General features: G+C 32.5%; 1 protein-coding gene across 1 annotated transcript; it reads left to right on the forward strand.

Annotated features, from left to right (window-relative positions):
- LOC109725630 (calmodulin-binding transcription activator 4-like) lies at positions 7,772–18,610 on the forward strand. Its single transcript, XM_020254873.1, has 12 exons — positions 7,772–7,934; positions 8,582–8,707; positions 8,801–8,916; positions 9,783–9,871; positions 11,246–11,291; positions 11,755–12,178; positions 13,454–13,653; positions 14,016–14,489; positions 14,976–15,613; positions 16,174–16,738; positions 17,221–17,529; positions 18,294–18,610. Exons 1-12 carry the CDS (start codon positions 7,922–7,924, stop codon positions 18,381–18,383), a joined length of 3,090 nt encoding a protein of 1,029 aa, XP_020110462.1. The 5' UTR covers positions 7,772–7,921; the 3' UTR covers positions 18,384–18,610.

Genomic DNA, 19,325 nt, shown 5'->3' on the forward strand with positions numbered 1-19,325 from the left:
TATATATAATATTATATATATATATATATATAATTGAGCTCCTAATGTTTTAAAAGTACTAAGTTATTGGTGTTTGTAGATTTTTAGCCATTGGATTAAGAGATATGCGGTTAGGATGATGTGGGCCCTTTAGGGTTGAGTAGCTCCTAATGTTTTAAAAGTACCAAGTTATTGGTGCTTGTAGATTTTTAGCCATTGGATTAAGAAATATGCGGTTAGGATGATGTGGGCCCCCTAGGGTTGAGTGGATGGTTGGTTGAATAGTATAATCTAATGGTTGAAAATGATCCGAGAAGTAAATCTAACGGTAAAAAATTTACAAGCACCAAGTGTTTGGTACTTTTACAAGCATCATAACTGGACTATATATATATTTGTTTTCAAAAGTTTGAAATGTCTAGGTTCGATATTTTTGATAGATCCAAGATGTGAACTTAACTAAATGAGAAGAACTTTAATAACACTAGGAGTCCGACTAGACGCGAATTTAGGACATCCTGCTCTGATATCATATTTAACTAGTGAAATACCCGCGCGATGCTGCGGATATAAAAATATTTTTATAATAAATTTTACTTTTTTTAATATTTTTATATAGTTTTATAAGTCTAATTATTAATTAAATAAAAATTATATAAAAATAATTTAATAGTTAAATATATTTAAATAAAAGTCATTAAAATTGATATATGCGCAAAGTAAATTTATACAACAATTTATTTTATAAAGATACATATGAAAATGATTTGAAATAAATCTATCAAAATAATTTTAAAAAATCAATAAATAGAAGGAAAATAAAATTATAAAAGAAATTGTTTAATAAAATTAATTATATATAAACATAAATACACTATATTTCTAAAATTTTACTCCTGAAATTTAAATATTATATTTTTTTATACAACGATATTTTACATGATTTAAATTACATCTATCAGATTAGATTTTATTGCGCGATTTATTATGCGTATTATTAATAAAATTTGGAATTTAAAATATAAAATATAAAATTAAAATTTAAAAATTTTAAAATTTGAAAGTATCAAAATTTTAAAATTTGATATCAAAATTTAATTACTAATAAGCTGTTATACAATTTATTAATAAAATTAATTTTATATATATATATATATATATATATATATATATATATATATATATATATAATATAATACTATTACTCTATTACCTATATGTAATTCCCAATGTTTATTGCTACGTGGCAAGTTCTTCTTCACCTCACTAGATGTGACTCTTTTTCTTCCTTCACCACAATTTTCAATATGCATTTTAACGATCCCACTAACCAAACTTTCAATTGTGTATCAATTGTATCGTTTCTATCTACAATTATTCATAATGATCATTCTCTTCCCTCCATTATATTTCAATTAATGACAACGGTCCAGTACCTAACTTCCAATTAATATATTTAAATGGTCATTACCATCTAAATCCTAATCATCTTATCTCTAACTATTCATCATGGCTTTTCCTTTCTTCCACCGGACTTTCAATTCTTTATCTTCAATCTTATTGATCAATTCTCTATCTCTCATCTTTTGCTATACACTATCACCTCTTCCCCCCCCCTCTCTCTCTCTCTCTCTCTCTCTCTCTCTCTCTCATGAATGCGCCCCATTTTCCCCCTCCGTCGCGGTCGGAGGATCGTTGTCGCGTCACTATTACCATCGCGGAGAAGCATCGTCGGGCCCATATCCTACGCAACATTAAGAGACCTTTGGTGGTGTACCAAGTAGAGATACACACGAGATGTTTAATATTTCATATTATTATTACTGCTACGGTTTCTATCGCTGCAAAGCGGGCCCCCTTCACTAGTATATATATATGTGTGTGTGTGAGAGAGAGAGATGAGGAGAATGAAGTGGAGGTTGGGCGGACAGGTGTCAACCCTCCTTTAATGTAATAGAAATTAAGAATATCAAAAATTTAATTACTAATAAGCTGTTATACAATTTATTAATAAAATTAATTAATTATATATATAATTAATTATATATATATATATATATATATATATATATATATATATATATATATATATATATATGTGTGTGTGTGTGTGTGTGTGTGTGTGTGTGTGTGTGAGAGGGAGAGAGAGAGAGAGAGAGAATGAAGTGGAGGGTTGGGGGACAGGTGTCACCCTAAGGTTCCCCCAACCTTCCTTTAATGTAATAGAAGAAAATAAAAATAGATTATATGAAACAATCGTTTCTCTTTAAAAACTTAAACTGCTAGAAACTAATATTTTTTATATCTATTTTCAATAGAAGGCCTAGTCCTTTCGGATTCGCCTCATTTGCATCCCTAATCTTTAACAGGATTTTGCATTGGTTGGCAATTTTTTTGGTTGTGTTATTATCATCCTACGTACAACCACATATAGGAAAGATCGAGACATTTTTATGTAGCTTATATTTCGCTATTTAAAATACTACTTATCATTAGTCAGTCTTTTACCTATGACATTTTATGAATCTTTTAATATTTAAAAATTAATGTCTCACTTTAGATTCTATGCTTGAAATTTTGAAAAGCCAAAATACTAATTATTTAAAGAACCATAACAATATTTTTTTCATATTTTTGGTGTAATGTGGCGTCAATTAGTATTCTTTTTGTTCGTTATTGCGGTGAAGAAATATTATGTTTGATTCATGTACATATAATATCATTAGAAAGAACAAAATATTATATTTACTTTCGTATGTAATATAACATTTTATATCTCACAATGAATCAATTACGATATATATTTTTTACAATATCATAAAAAATAATAAATATATTTTTATATACTTTCATCTCAATTTTATTTTATATTATAATTATAATATTAGATAGACTTTTTTATTTTTTTTTATAGTGCTTTAGTTAGGCAAATGTAGCATGCGCACTTCAATTGAATGAAAAAAAAAAGAAAAAAAAGAAAAAAAAAAAGAGGAATTAATTCATATGGTCCCTCCCCACTTATTTAATAATGGACAGATGCATGAAGACAAATAGTCATTTCCTTTTCAGAGGTATAATAAATGAATGGCTTATACTTGTCCTCCTTAAATTTGATGTTTGTATGTTGGTTTTTCATTGGCACCAACTACCAAAAACTCTCTCTCTCTCTCTCTCTCTCTCTCCTCAAATAAAAATATGCCACTTGGAAGCTAATTAAAAAAAAAAAAAAACTATAAGTAGAACTAGTAAGTTGTTCATTTAAGATTTCGTTTGGTTCGGGATTAAGTAAAAACTAGTTATTTCAAAGATAGTATTAAGTTCAGGATTAAGGTAGGAGTAGAGTAATTTTGTGTTTGGTTAAGAATTGAGTTTAGTTCAGATATAAGTAAAATAGTGTTTGGTTGAAGTAGGTGGAATAAAAAGAATCGTGGGTTGTTATAAATAGAAAATAACGATTTTAAGATTACAAATTAAATATTTTAAAATTTTCAAATATCAAATATCAAATTTAAAATTTAAATACTTTAAATTTAAATTTTAATTTAAATTTTAAAAATATTAATATTAATTTTAAGATTACAAATTATAAATTTTTAAAATTTTTTATTTAAATTAAAATTTCAAAATTATAATAAAAATTAAATTGGCGTGGAATTAACTTTAATCCTACCCCTATTTTTGGGGGGAGGTAAAATCATGTTTGGGGTTAAAGGGTGGGGGGATAACCCCCTTATCTCCTCCTTTAACCCTAAACAATATATTAAGATTTCTAATATTTGAATCTGATTATTTTTGCAGCAATGGTGCAGACATAATTATTTGGACAAAATATTGGTTATTTGTTATTGACTGAAAACAGATCTATTTTTTTTTTTTCTGTCATAATAGGCAGTTCATAATAAATCTAACGGCAAGAAACTCAACAATAAATCTAATGTACAAGTGAGTTGAGTCATATCGAGATCCGTGACAGCCGTGTCCGAGCCATTAAGTGAGATGAGCGTACTCTTTCTATCAGCACGTAATTTTTTAATAATTAATTGATTAACATTTATGATCCAAGTAAAGGACTATGGAGAAATTTTCCTTTCATTAATTTTGAAAATAATATGTCCTTCCTTCTTTGATGTGATCAGTCCCTATCCTGCTTAATGACATGTCCTTTTTTTTCAATTAATTTTTTGGGAAAACTTCAAAAACCCCCTTGTGGTTTCGCAGTTTCTTACTTTGCCCCCCTGTGATTTAAAATGTATCAATTTGCCCCCCTGTGATTTTTTTTTCTCTTTTTCTTATCAATTTCATTATTTTGTTTTCTTAAATCAGTGATAAAGTTAAAATTAAAGGATACTAAAGTGAATATTTGATAAATCTAGATGGGTATCTAAAGTTTTTTGTATATAATTTAATGAAATATTAACGAAAAAACTATCGAAAAGATGAAAACGAAACTACAGGGAGGCAAATTGATATATTTTAAACCACAGGGAGGCAAAGTAAAAAACTACGAAACCACAGGGAGGTTTTTGAAGTTTTTTCTAATTTCTTTACTTCTGATGCACGGTTTAGGAAGGTTCTTTGAAAGTGATATTAACAAATCTGTTTTTTTCACTATAAACAAATAAAATTTGCTGAATTTGTTTTAATTTGCACATTATTAAGATATTTGTGTGAGCCACAATAGTGATTGATTCTATTACATTATAAAATAAAAAAAAAAATCTACAAGCATGTACTCTAAATTTGCCTATATCTGTGCTTAATAATATGTGTGGTATCTTAAATAATAAATAATATTATCAAACCAGCCAAATATGAGGCCAAAATTATTGATGGACAAATTAATTTTTAGATAACAAATTTAAAAGCTGAGTCTTATTCCTTTCGTGTCAAATCACATATAAATTAATAATTTTTATATAAAAACATGAGATGTCACGTCCATATTATTTTTTTTAATTAATTAAAAACTTATTGCACGTGCCTGTTAATATATTTGTATAAATATGGATTTGCAAACTTTAAAGCATTTTATTTTGTAACTAGAAGGTTTAAATAGTCTGAATTATTTTTTGTTTTGTTTTTTATTTTTTTTTTATGTAATGGGTTCATTTTTTGATGTATTTAATGTTGACTAAGCTATTCTTGGTCAACTTTTTTTTTAAATTCAAAAAAGTGGACTTGACTAGAAAAGGCTAAAATTGTACCAAATGTATGGTTACATTTATTTTTTGTCCTGTAGTGGGCACCAAACCCACTATTTCACAATTATCTCTTCAATTATCCTTTATTTTATCTTGCAAAATTATTATCCTTATTTAGTACTTTTGTATATTTCTACACTACTACATTTATTTCTTATTAATTATATTAATCCCATTACTTGAAAATTATATATATATAAATATTTATTATGTTAATTTTTAAAAATAAATAAAAATAGAATTTGAAAAATAGAGACGTATAATATCATCAAAAGATTTTCACAAATTAAGAAATTGTATCGCAAACTCAGCATATATATTATCTAAAAAAGATTAACCATATTCGATTATGCATGAGAATGAGCAATAACATAATATCAAAAAATAAAAAAAAGCTTTGGCATATATAGTTTATCGGTTGCGGTATTACATATGTTACTAAAAAATAATTAATTATTTAAACTCATATTTTACTCTCACCTACTATTGAGAGTAGACACAATATTATTCAAAAAGTTAAAAAAATATATAAAAATTCTTATCTTATTCGAGGTTGATGATATCAGTAGTGTTTCAAATGATTCATTTATGCAATTTAATATGTTATAGTAGGACCGACCGTCCCTAGAGCAAGTGGCAAAATGCTTGGTGGTTGGTACCCGAGACCTAAGTTCGAATCCTAGTTGATTCACATTTCCAGCTAAGTTTATTTCTAAATGAAATAAACGAAGCAGGTAGCGTGCTACCAATCTCTCTAAAAAAAAAAATGTTATAGTAGGGGTGGATTTGAGCCTCTGGTGGACGGCGATCCCGTTGACCGTCTACGGCAGAATTATTTTGTGCATATTCTCCGTCTTTGTGACGACAGAGAAATTAATCTTTTGTAAAATTTGTATGCAAAATTGCAGAAAAAGAAAGACATCTGTTAAAGATTTTTTTTCATGACAAATCCTATGTATTCTCATTTTTTTCGACATGAATTAAAAAAAAGTAATATCATTTTTCAAAACTTAGTGCTGATCTGATCACTCCAATTCCACTAAATTTATTTTAGTGGAATTAAATAAAATAAATTGCTTCCTATCTTTCTTTTTTTTAAAAAAAAAATTACTTCAGTAGTGTATTTCAAAAATGGCATGTAAACTACATTTGAGTGGCTACAGTATAATTTTTTTTTTTTTTTTTTCTTTCAGCTATTAATTGATAATAGTTTTTGGAAAGCAATTAGTTGGGAGAAAAGGCAACGGTTGAAACTTGAAACTGGCCGCCACCTCCGGCTGAAAAATTCATGCAGATAACCCCCTCAACTATCCAGAGTACTCAAATGAACCCTAAATGCTCCCCCCTTTTCTTTTTTTTTTTTAATGGAAACCTCTTCTTTTTCTAATTTAGATTATTTAGTATAGGGGAAACTTTAAATACTCCCCTATAATTTCGCACTTTTTTATTTTAGTATCCTGTGGTTTAAAGTGTATCAAGTTAGTACTCTGTGGTTTCGCACTCTCTGACTTTAGTACCATGTAGTTTCAAGTGTATCGAGTTAGTACCCTATGGTTTTATTTTTGTATCACGTTAGTATCATGTGATTTTAATTTTTTTTTTTTATTATCCATTTCAGAGTATATAATTTTAAAAATATTAAACCACAGGTACTAAAGTGAGAAAGTGCGAAACCACAAGATACCAACTTGATACACTTGAAACTATATGGTATTAAAGTGAGAAAATGCGAAACCACATGGTACTAACTTGATACACTTGAAACCACAGGGTACTAAAGTGAGAACGTGCGAAACCACGGGGGGGCATTTGAAGTTTCCCCTTCATTATATTTAGATTATGAAAATATGCTATATTTTCTTTTGAGTTTGTCACTAGGTTTTAATCTCCAGGCTCCCCTTATATTATTTTTTTTAAATCTGAAAAGCGAAAAAAAGTGCTTCACTTCGGCTTGTTTGTTTCGCTAAAATTTTCGGATGAACTAGAGTTTGGATAAAATTAATTTTCTTTCATTGTTTATTATATAATTGTAAAACCGACGTTTTTTTTTAATTTTACTATTTATTTGCTAGAAAATAAATGATGTACAAATTAGAGGTGTGAGAAATCAATTAATATCTTATTCCTTTTCTTTTACTTTTATTTTTCTGCAATTGATTTTATCTTATAGATTAGGTTGAAGTGAATTAAGCTATTGTGGAGAGTTTGATTTTCGATGGACGGTGAACCGAAAAACTAAAGTGAACATTTATTGCTGAAAATTACTAAATTTTTTTTTATTTTTTGTATAACAAATATAATCAATGACAAATATAATCAGAAATAAAATTCTGACCTTATGGATAATAATCAGTGCACCAACCATTGGACTAGATAAGGGGTTGTTCATAACATTTTTTTTTAATCTATTTTTCTAAAATTGTTAATTTCAAAAACGTCAAAATGTTGTGAATTGTACGTTAAAAAAAGACTCAAAAAGAAGTCCGAGGGACTTGTTTCGAATTATCTAATAGTTGAGTGGTCTCCGTACATATTACAGTTCTCTCATTGCTCACTTTTTTCTTTTCTTTTTTTTTTGGATTTTCACTCCCACCCGTCGTATACGTGTACGATGATTCCCCCTTTGTCAATCTCTTCTACTCCTCCTCTTTAATCTCTCTCTCTCTCTCTCTCTCTTTAGGGTTAGGGTTTCATGCCACACGATTAAACCATTTAGAGCTCAACGCGAAGCGAGGAGGACGATGCAGCAACAAGGTACAAAGGCCAAAATCCAAAATCGCATCCTTTTTCGATTTTCCCGTTGTGGATCTGTAAGGGTCCCTTTTTTGTTCTTTTATTCACTTTTACGGCGCGAGCTTTTGTTTTTGGTTTGAGTCGTAGTCAATTTTGGTCTGATTCGGTAGCAAAAGTTGGTGGGATTTGTAAAAGTTTGGAATTTTTTTTGCCCTTTTGTTTTTTTTTTTTTTTGTACTATTTAGAGTAAATTAGTGTCTGGTAGTCGCAAGATCTGTTTTTGTTTTTTTAAATCAGCAGTAATTAGTCTTTTTTAGTGAGAAATTTGGATTCTGGGTCGTTGCTTTGAGTTGGAATCATAAGCTCTTTACTTGTTCGATTAAATGCTGTAGTTAGAAGTTATACACTGTTTGAGTGCTTGGTCAATTTTAATTTGGCGTGCTAAGATTCCGAAAGGCTTTGCTTTGTAAGTAAATGGAGAGTTCAATTTGTTATGGAGTGGAGGAGCTATGGAAAAGGGCTAATCTTTATACCAGGAATTCATAGGGTGAACTTTTTGCTTTCGTTTGCATTCGTGCGTCAATGATGTAGTGTTCTAATTACCCTTCGGTGATCATGCGGTCGACTTATTTTGAAGTTTGATATGTTCACTTTATGCGCTTCTCCAGGTTATGATATCAATCTGCTGAGACAAGAAGCTCACGCGAGGTGGCTGAAGCCTTCTGAAGTGCTTTTCATCTTGCAGAATTATGAGAGTTTCAAGATCGATTCCGAGCCCCCTCAAAAGCCACCCAGTATTGCTTAGAAACTTCATTTCTCTGATGTTTTGTCTTGCTTACGTATTAATTTATGGTGGCCATTAATTTGCATTTTCTCGATTTGTTTAGGTGGTTCGCTGTTCCTTTTCAACCGTAGGGTGCTCCGGTTTTTCCGGAAAGATGGCCATGCGTGGCGGAGGAAGAAAGATGGGAGGGCTGTTGGCGAAGCTCATGAGAAACTTAAGGTTAATTTCATATTACTTTTTTTTTTTGTACTGGCATGTCAAAACACCGAGTGTTTTCATCTCTGCTGGTCAGTAGATTATGCTTAATGTAGCATTTTTTTGTTTTTTTTGTTTTTCCTGAAGGATGCTTATAATAGATTCTATTCTACATGTACCAGCTCCCCTACCATTTTCTCGTAAAACAGTGCATACTAATAGTTTTAATAAGAACTTTTAACTTAGGATGGGGATAGTGAAGGCGGTAGCTCCAAAGAAAGGTTCTCTAAAATTAATGTTGTACTGGAACATGTGAACGAGCAATGGCTTTTAGTTAAGAATTATTGTGAATGTTCATGAATTGTACCCTCTGCTAGTGAAGGAATTATTATGTGAACCTGGGAACCCCACGTTGGTAGTGGGCCTCTCATCCCATCTCCTTTCATTGCATCTCTAGTTTTAGTTGTCGCTGAAAGTGAGTTGCAGCCTTTTCTTGATTTAAGAATTATACACATTTTCTTTAAAGAGAGTTGGACGGCCTGATGGAAAAGTATGATATAGGACGGAGGGAGATGGGATGGGCGGCCCATGTCGGATGTGGTGGCGTAGGTTTAAGCTATAGTCTCTGCTCTTGGTGTTGAAGAGCAATTCATCAAGCACTTTTGTAGTTTCCCCATTCTTTGAATTGAATTTGTCACCTCTTCTTCCTTGTTTTCAGCAAATCTCAGGATTAGATGTGCACATTAATCTTCATCAGTAGGAAATCTCTATTTTATCTTACAATATGCTATCCTTTGTTTTATTTGGTCTGCTGATTGTGGCTATGTTTCTCATGTTCAGAAGTATTCATTTTGTTCAGAAGTATATCTGACATTTGTGTGCATTTATAGGTTGGGAATGCTGATGTCTTGAGTTGCTATTATGCTCATGGAGAGCGAAATCCATACTTTCAGAGACGAAGCTATTGGATGCTGGATCCGTAAGTTAAACATTTCTGGAAGTGTTGAAAGAAATTATTTAGTACTTGAGCTAGGATGCTTTTGTGCCCATGAGCGCAGAGCCCTTCGTGCTTACTAGTTTTTTATGCTAAGGCATCTGAATCGGCAACTGAGACTGTTAAACATAATCCAGAGTATTAGAAGTATTGAGGAACCAAATTTCATGATTTGTCTACATTGTTCACTTTATTATTGAAAGTTCTCAAAATCAACATTTTTAATGGCCAACATAAGGTATTTGGTTGTTTGATGGTGCAGAGTAATTTGAATTAGTTAATTTTTGATAGAGAATGCTCTTCACTGTGCAAAACAAGATCATGTCCTATGACTTCAAGTTTGAAGAATCGTATCATCTAATGTTGTGAGGTTTTCAATTTTACTGTTCACTTTTGGACCACTCAGTTGTAAGGTAAATGATTTTGAAAAATCATGAAATTTGATTTCTATGAACTTAAAATACTGTAGATTATGTTTAATATGCCAATCTTCAATTTGGATGCCCCAGCATCAAAAATGACCTGTAAGCATAAACAACTTTATATTTAATTTCTATTCAACTTCCTTATTCTTTCACATCCTGGTGATTTGATACTTTGGTTTTTGCATTTGCTTCCTCAAGTTGACATTTAGGTTTAGCGGACAATATGCTGAATTTTTATTACTCGACTTTTTGTTCACAGTTTCAGCCAAGTTGAGAGGGAAAAATGATCTGGACATTTTAGACAAGTTTAGCGGATGGATTGCTATGAAGTTTGAGGAAGTAAATCTAAATTGGCTAGAAAGAAAGGGCATGTGGTCTATTCTTCCAAATAAAATTAATGACACAGCATTTTCATCTAATATAGATGTCCTTAAGATGTGATAAATGAAAATTGAAGCATCACTTCATTACAAAATCATCACTTGGTCTCAGAATTTGCAATTATAATAGCTGAAACAAGATGACTCACAATATACAGTTCAAAATCATCCAATTTTGTTACTTTTTTGTTTTTATGCATCCATTTCCTCCAAAGAAATTGTTTCTAACCTGCAACCTTTTTTTTTTGGCAGTTTTCTCTAACTTGTGGGCCAAATCTGAAACAGTTTTAATGTAATGATATAGTTAGCCTCTATTTTGCATTCCTCAAAGTTGTACTTTCTAAGTTCTATACATTGCAGAAATTCTGAGCTTACTAGATTGTTTTAGTCAAATGATATATATATATATATGTGTGTGTGTGTTTGATGTGCCGTATTCAGGTTCTTCAGCTTTACGTTGGCCTAGTTTTCGGTTATCGATGTTAGTTTACTATTTCTGCTGCTATAACCATTATATATCACTGCCACCTGTCTCATATTTATTTCCTTTGCAGGGCTTATGAGCACATTGTTCTTGTTCACTATAGAGAAGTGGCTGAGGTTTGTTATCAATTTCTTCTACGCACACTTTCCTACATTGTCCACTTAATTCATAAACCTTAGCTTATGCATGATAATTCTTAACCTGCACTTAATTCATAAGTTCCTGTTCTTTGAATGCTTGTAATTGCTCAAGAGATATATCAAGCTATATTTTTTTAATCAGATATCTGTATCTGTTATTTTTTTTTTTCTTTTGTTCCTTCCCCCATTATGCTGTTCTCTCTTCAGTGTCCGATGGTTAAATTTTCTCTTTTCCCTTTTTCTTTTTTTCTTCTTCTGCTTTTTTTTTCTTTATCTCTTTTGAGACTATTTTTTTGATGACTTGCTCTTTCTTTTTTCAACAGTGAGATTTCAACCGAACAATAAGTTATGCATCACCTTATAGTATATGTTTCACGTCTACCTCGAGAAATGCAAGGACACTTTTCTTGTAGTCTAATTTCTTTCTTTCATCACTCAGGGAAGATATACTGGATCAATCTCAAACTTGTCACCAGAACCGAACGCAACAGTTGATCGGACCACCATCAGTAGCAATACCCAATCTCAGGGCCTCACTACGGGAAATAATGAGTTCTGTGAACCATATCATAGCTCATGCAGCTCAAGTCCGGTAGAGGATGCTATTTCTAAGGCAGACGAAAGGAATGATTCCACAGATGGATCGGGAAAATATAACAGCTCGACTCGTCAAGCCCTAAAAAAGCTTGCAGAGCAGTTAAGTTTAGAAGATGATGATTACATTCACCTTGAAAAAAATCACCCTGATTACCCTGTCATGAATGAGAATTTACAATTATCATCCAATGTCGGGGGATATGTTCACGATAGTGGCGCTGGAAAGCAGGTTGGATATGCCGATTTCCAATCACTTGATGTTTCAGGTAGTTCCTGTATACCTATCAAATTAAATAGGTTTAGGATGTGTTTGTTTTGTCGTAAAACTGCCTTGAAAAAAAATTTTCAGTGGAAAAGCAAAATTCTGATGTTTGTTTGCTTGTAAATTTTTTTTTTTCGGAAAACTCCCCTTACGAATTCTGAGGAAAACCAGTGTTTTCGTTTTCTGCTCGTTTCGAGCGGAAAACGAAAACCAACGCCGAAAAATCACGGCTTTGGGAGGAGAGCGGGGGCAGCAGGCGCGGAGTCCACGAGGCACACGGTGGACCTCTCTCCCCCCCCCTCTTTTCTTTTATATAATATATATATATATATATTTTAAAAGATAGTATTTTATTAAAATATAAATATATTTTTATTATATAATATTTTATTTATAAATATTATTTATAAATATCTAGTAATTTATTTTATAGTATTAAATATATACTATTATATATTATATTACATACTTAATTATTGCATAATATATTTTAAATATATTTTATTTATAAATATAAACTATAATACTAACATATGTAATATGATAATAATTATATATTAATAATATAAAATATATAAAATAGAAAAAATATATAATAATTTTATTTATAAATTTTTCTTTTTTTTTCCTTTCAACTAAACAACCGTAACAGAAAACTTTTTTTTTTTCCTACAAACCAAACACTAGAGGACATAAAATTTATTTTCCTCCGAATTTTGTTTTTCCACCGATTTTTGTTTTTCATAGTTTTATGTCAAACCAAACACACCCTTAGGTAGTTTGAAACTAATCCTGATTTTCCGGCATTTATAAATATAATTGAATCACTAGATGATATGATTGAAATGTATGGATAATTGCTCTACTATCCTGATTCCTTCTTGGTCCTTGAAATTTTCACTTAATATCATTGGTCCCTGAATCTTCTCATTATATTGCAATTCCATCTTTGGCCATGAAAATACGTGTTATCTGTTACTTTTACATGAACTGGCGTTTTCAACCCTGTTTCAAGTAAAGAGAAACAAGCCAGGGTAGGGAGTAAAATGGTCATTTTAACAAGAAAACTAAGATGCCTTGGATGGTCGGATGGAATTGTAATCTCTAAGAAAGTTCGAGAACTAAAGTGTTTAAGTCAGTTCAGGGACCAAGTGGCGATATCAGGATAATATAGGGATCATCTTACATTTTACATTTTTTTAATGTCATGAGATTCTAACGTGTTGATACTAAGAAGCTGCCACTCCTGTATAAGCTATTTCTTACTTTATTAATTTAGGGAATCATCGAATGGAACAGACTCTTTATCTTGGTACTAGCTATGGTTTTGAAAGAAAAGAATCACCTTCGTGGAAGGATATGCTGGAGTTGAGTTCAAGCTCAGGTGGGAGTGACGATTATAGAAGAACAAATTTCTTGGGCTCCAATGACACTCCTGAGTTAGAGGCTCCTGCCAAAGATATGCTAACAAATGGAACAGTGAGGACTCTTTATATCTCTTTATTTCATCACTTTCTTTTCCTTTTTTGGTTTGGTCACCATTCATTATACGTATTATCTGAAGATAATTTTAAAGGGATCTATATAAAATATCGGTCATTTTTTTTTAATCTACACCATATATAATAAAGAGCAGGTCTAAGTACGTCCTATTTGCTTTTAAATTTGAGATTTAGCACTTAGTTTCTCCAGGGATGCTGAGTTTTAGGAGCAAATACACTTCGAAGACTTTAATTTCTTCTATTTCCCATTCAAAGTAACATACAATTGCATAATCTACGTTGTTCTGTTACTTTTAATAATCAAATTCATATGTATACTAATTTAGTTTCTCTTTGCAGAATACAATGCTGTTTTCAGCAGAAAGAAATGAAGGCCCAACAATTTCATTTGAAGAATTATCGGTATTGCAAAATTCAAAAGACACCTCTAATGGCCATCAACTTGATGAGAGTGAATTGCGGGTCCAACTATCTGCCTCTAGAAGATATCTGCTAGGATCCAACAACTATAATCAGTCACCATCATCAAATTCTCTTCAAGTCCTAACTGATGATTTGATGCTTCAAGGAAACCCCCGCACGAATTGGATGGCGAGTATACCCTTGGCTGTTGAGAACAACACATACTCTACTGAGAACAACATATACTCTACTGAGAACAACATATACTCTACCGACTTAAGGTCATGGTTTGATCACTATCAGTTCAATTCGTCTCTTGGGCTGGATTCGAGTCTAACACCAGTGCAGAATCAGCAGTTTAGCATTTCTGAAATCTCACCAGAATGGGCATATTGCTCTGAACGGACGAAGGTAATGATGTTGTTGAATATTAAAATCAACTAGTTGTATTGGAAGTACCAAGATAGTTATGTGATTATCAATTGTATTTACTGGTTTATTTTTCTTTTTCTGCTGATATGTTCTCACTGTTGACTTTGACATTTAATTTCATTTCCTCCATATTCTATAGCAACCAAAGATAGGGATATATGGAAGTTTCAGCGAGATTTAAAAAGATTTCATATCAAATTTGTTTCTATAATTTTTCTTGGGATTAATTTATCTCTCCTATTTCATCCTGTTATGATCATGTTAAGCTTGCAACTATCGTACTGCTGTAATCTTTAATATTTTCAATTGATCGTATGCAATTCTTAGTCTGGAAAGCCCTGGAAATTTAGTGAATTCATATCCTGATTTAATCAATTTCTTTGCCTTTTTTTTCTGCTTACTTTACGAGTTGCACTTGAAACAATTCCTCTTCTGATATAATCATGTAAAAAACACAAATTACAGGTGATCATTGTGGGAAAATTTCTTTGCGATCCCTCAGAGTGTTCATGGGCAGCTATGTTTGGCGACGTCGAGGTCCCAATCGAAATTGTACAAGGGGGTGTCCTTCGTTGCAAAGCTCCTCAACATAGTGCAGGAAAAGTCACACTATGTGTCACGTCTGCTAATAGGGAATCATGCAGCGAATTGCGAGAATTTGAATTTCGTGAAAGGCCAACTACTGCTTTTTCCACAGGCACTTCCCCATCTATGAACAATGCAAAAATTGCTGAAGAACAATTATTGCTTGCAAAGTTTGTACAATTGCTCATATCTCAAAATGATAGTTCAACTACAGAATGCTTTGGAAGATTAAATGCTTCTGATGATCAGTGGCAACAACTGATTGATGCTCTCGAAAGTGGGTGTGAGAATCCATTAGGCACCGTTGATTGGATTATCGAGGAGCTATTGAAAGATAAGCTTTTCAGTTGGCTATCATCAAAAAGCGTACTATCTAAGCAAGAACAAGGGATTATACATTTGATTTCTGGTCTGGGATATGAATGGGCCCTAAATCCAATAATTAATGCGGGTGTCGGCATAAATTTTCGTGATGCAAATGGATGGACCCCTCTTCATTGGGCTGCACATTTTGGAAGGTAATTAAATTTGTTTACTTTTTGAAGTTGGACCTTCTGAAGAGAGATATCTTTGTGTTGATTTACTGTATGCCTTTGAAAATCATCTATTTACCTGTACACCCTATTAAATCTAATTTTGATTTATGCCCTTTGTAAGTGCAATTTCTTAAAAGAAATACCATTAAGATGGGGAGTTATCTATAGGATAAGGGGAGCTTCATTTTTTCTTACAAAAGAGTTCTTTTAAGAGGGATGTTTTCATAATTATAAGGGCATATTTCTAAAAAAAATCATGTTTCATAAGTGTGTATAGGATAATATTTTAATCGACATAATTCCGGGAAATATAAATATTTCTTTTCCAATTTGGTAGTAATGATGTTATAGTTTGAGGGGTACATTTTATCCAGATGTTAGGTCAATAACAGAATTGACCAGGTGCATTGCACTTTCTCTATCAATAATAATAGTTGCTTTGTAAATATTACTGTCCTTTGGAAAATATATAATTTTACTAAATGAAGAAGAAACTTGATGATTGATTGGTAGGATCTTTTTTTTTCTTTTTGTTTTTGCAGGGAAAATATGGTTGCTGCACTTCTTGCAGCTGGCGCATCAGCTGGTTTAGTTACAGACCCCACTCCACAAGATCCAGTCGGCAAAACTCCTGGTTTTATAGCGTCTGCAAGAGGCCACAAAGGTCTCGCTGGCTATCTTTCTGAAATTGCCCTCACCAGCCATCTCTTCTCCCTTACAATACAAGAATGTGAGATTTCTAAAGTTTCTGCTGAAGTAGAAGCTGATATGGCCGTAGAAAGCATATCGCAAAGGAGTGCACAATTACGTGGAGGTTCCGAAGATGAGCTTACCATAAGGGATTCTTTGGCAGCTGTTAGAAACGCGACTCAAGCTGCAGCTCGCATTCAAGCGGCTTTTCGAGCTCATTCTTTCAGGAAGAAGCAGGAAAAAGCTGGTCAATTCATAGATGATTATGGAATGACTCAAGAAGAAGTTTTGGCTGCAGCTAAGTTGCATAGGTCTCAGAAGTTTGAGAGAGCGGCTCTTTCTATTCAGAAGAATTATCGGGGTTGGAAAGGACGCAAAGATTTTCTTACTCTTCGCAAACATGTTGTGAAGATACAGGTACTTGACTGAGTAGTACCTTTTTCTTTTTATGTGCAACCCTGTAAAATTTGAATTTTCATATGTGCCTCTTAAAAGTGCAGTTTCTTACAATTGACATAAGTGCCCTTATCTTAATCTAGGGAGTCATCTGATTCATCAGGGGCAGTTAGTTTTCTATTAGAATTTTTGAAGAAGGGCATTCATAATGTATTATCTTCAAGTGGGGCTCTTTGTGACATGCTCATCATTAACTTATAAGTTAATGTCCCTCATTAGAATTATCTTACTTGCAATTGTATTTTTAACTTTGTTTGAGTAATCAGATAAGTAAAAGAAGCATCCAACACATATTGTGATGCATCCAGTATCTATTTTCACGGAAGACGAGTTCGTTCTTATTGAATATGGACATGCCTAGAGAATTTGAAGTATCTGCACAGATATAGAAGATTTTTATGAATCTAAGATAAATATAATATTTTTACTTTGATTTGTGACAGGCCCATGTAAGAGGCCATCAGGTGAGAAAGAAATACAGAGAGATACTTCGGGCTGTAAGTGTCATAGAGAAGATCGTACTGAGGTGGCGAAGGAGAGGGAGCGGTCTACGTGGGTTTCGAAATGAACCCGAACCGGAAATGGTTGAAGTGGAGGAGGATGAGGAGGAGGAAGATGTAGCCAAGGTTTTCCGGAAGCAAAAAGTGGATGAAGCTCTCGAAGAAGCCGTTTCTCGGGTGCTTTCTATGGTAGACTCCCCCAAAGCTAGGCAGCAGTACTGCCGCGTGCTCGGAAGATATCACCAAGCTAAGGTAGACACCAAAAAAGAATGTAGTGGAAACTAATAGAACATCACAGTGATAGTGGTAGAACTTCTGCATATAAGTATGCTTTTATTAGAGCTGTTAAAACAAGCAGTGATTGCTTTTCCATTGAAATCCCCTCTATAGTAGAAGCAAAAGCTCTAAATCAGAGCTTTTGAGTTTGCAGCCCAAAATCATTAAATTCTGAAAAGATTCATCAATTGGCTATCCAACTGAAAATTATTTTGGTCTGCTGTATGCAAGTTGGAACCTCACTTACAGTGTTTAACTAGAAGTTGGTGGCTTATATTAACCTAATATTTAACAAAGTATTACCACAACTCCGTTTCATTTACCTATTAAACTTTTCTAGTAAGCCTTATCTTAGTGATCAGCATTTTATGTATCTCTTGAAGGTAAAAATGCACTTGGACCCCTTGAATTTACGTCCACGACCTATGTTGACACCATTCAATTGTTGTACAATCTAGTTTAACTTATTTTGTTATAATTGAGGATTCTGTTAAGAGTTAACCCCCCCTCCATTTACTGCAAACACCTCCATTTGCTCTTAGACCTAAACTGTTAAGGGAATTGACAATTCTGTTTGCTGAAGAGGGGATGGAGGCATACCTACTATTGGAACAATTCTAATCAAATTGAACAAAGTTGGGATGTGAATTAGAAAAAAAAAAGCCAAAAAACAGGAGGTTCTTCATATTTACATTTTGTGAGCTACTCAACAATCTCTTTTATTGTTTCCTAATTTGTAGGCTGATTCGAGCACGCCGGATGAAGCAACATCAAGACTCCGTGATGACTTTACTATCATAGAAGATGATGACTTCATGTACTCATCGTAAGTTTAAGGAAAGGCCTGGGTTCTAATTTACCAACTAATAGTAACTTAATAAGACTTAATACTCATGCTTGTTAAATGATTTTCTAGCGCTCGCCGTCCTGTGAAGTGTAACTAAGGTGCTTGTAAATAAATGTCGTATATCATGATTTCCTGTAAATTATTTCTTTCTCATGATGTAAATATATATATATATGAGTTGATCAAATAGCATGTGGTCTAGAGTTAAAATTGTGTTGGTCTTATGTTTTTCCTTCTTTTCTGACTACATAGACAGGAAACCTTAGTGTCTTTTATGTTATGCTAATGCCGCATAGGATATACCACGTGCCAATTACGAGAGTATTTTGGTAAATTTTAAGCGGTAAAATGATGGTTGAAATCCTTTTAGTAGTAAATTTTTATTTGGGTGTTGATTCAACTGTGATACATCTTATGTAGCGTTTGCGGTATGAACAAGATCTTCTCCTCCCTGAATTGAGAATTCGGGATGGGGTTGCCTAATGTGGGACATTGAGATGTCATGTTTTTTCATGCAAACAATCAATTGTGGATCTGAATCTTTTTCTTGTTGTTTTCTAAAATATTTCAATTTCTTCTGAAAGATAGGGGTCCGAGTCCCCTCTTTGTCTCGCGAAAGATGCCACCTCGTGAATGGAGTTTGTCTCATCTCTCATCCTTTATTATACTGTCAAATTTTGGCCTTTAAATTTGTCCTTGATCAGTTTTAGAAGCATCCGTTGATGAGTTAGGTGTTTGTCTCATATCTCATGTGGGTTGTAAGTAACAACAGTGTGTGATCATATGCTCCACATGTTTGCATATCCTCTTCCAAATGGCTTTTGTTTTATGTTTACTTTGTATACATTCATCTCAACAGGGTCATCTTCTTCTTGAGAATGAGCTTGATCAATCATTTAACTTGATTCAATTTTCACGAGTATTT

The sequence above is a fragment of the Ananas comosus genome, linkage group 20 (assembly GCF_001540865.1).
Source record: "Ananas comosus cultivar F153 linkage group 20, ASM154086v1, whole genome shotgun sequence".
Classification (NCBI taxonomy): domain Eukaryota; kingdom Viridiplantae; phylum Streptophyta; class Magnoliopsida; order Poales; family Bromeliaceae; genus Ananas; species Ananas comosus.

Excerpts from the sequence above, each read along its gene's own strand:
- LOC109725630 (XM_020254873.1), top strand. Across the intron at positions 8,708-8,800 it reads GCCCCCTCAAAAGCCACCCA|GTGGTTCGCTGTTCCTTTTC; the intron begins GTATTGCTTAGA and ends CGATTTGTTTAG. Across the intron at positions 15,614-16,173 it reads TGGGCTGCACATTTTGGAAG|GGAAAATATGGTTGCTGCAC; the intron begins GTAATTAAATTT and ends TTGTTTTTGCAG.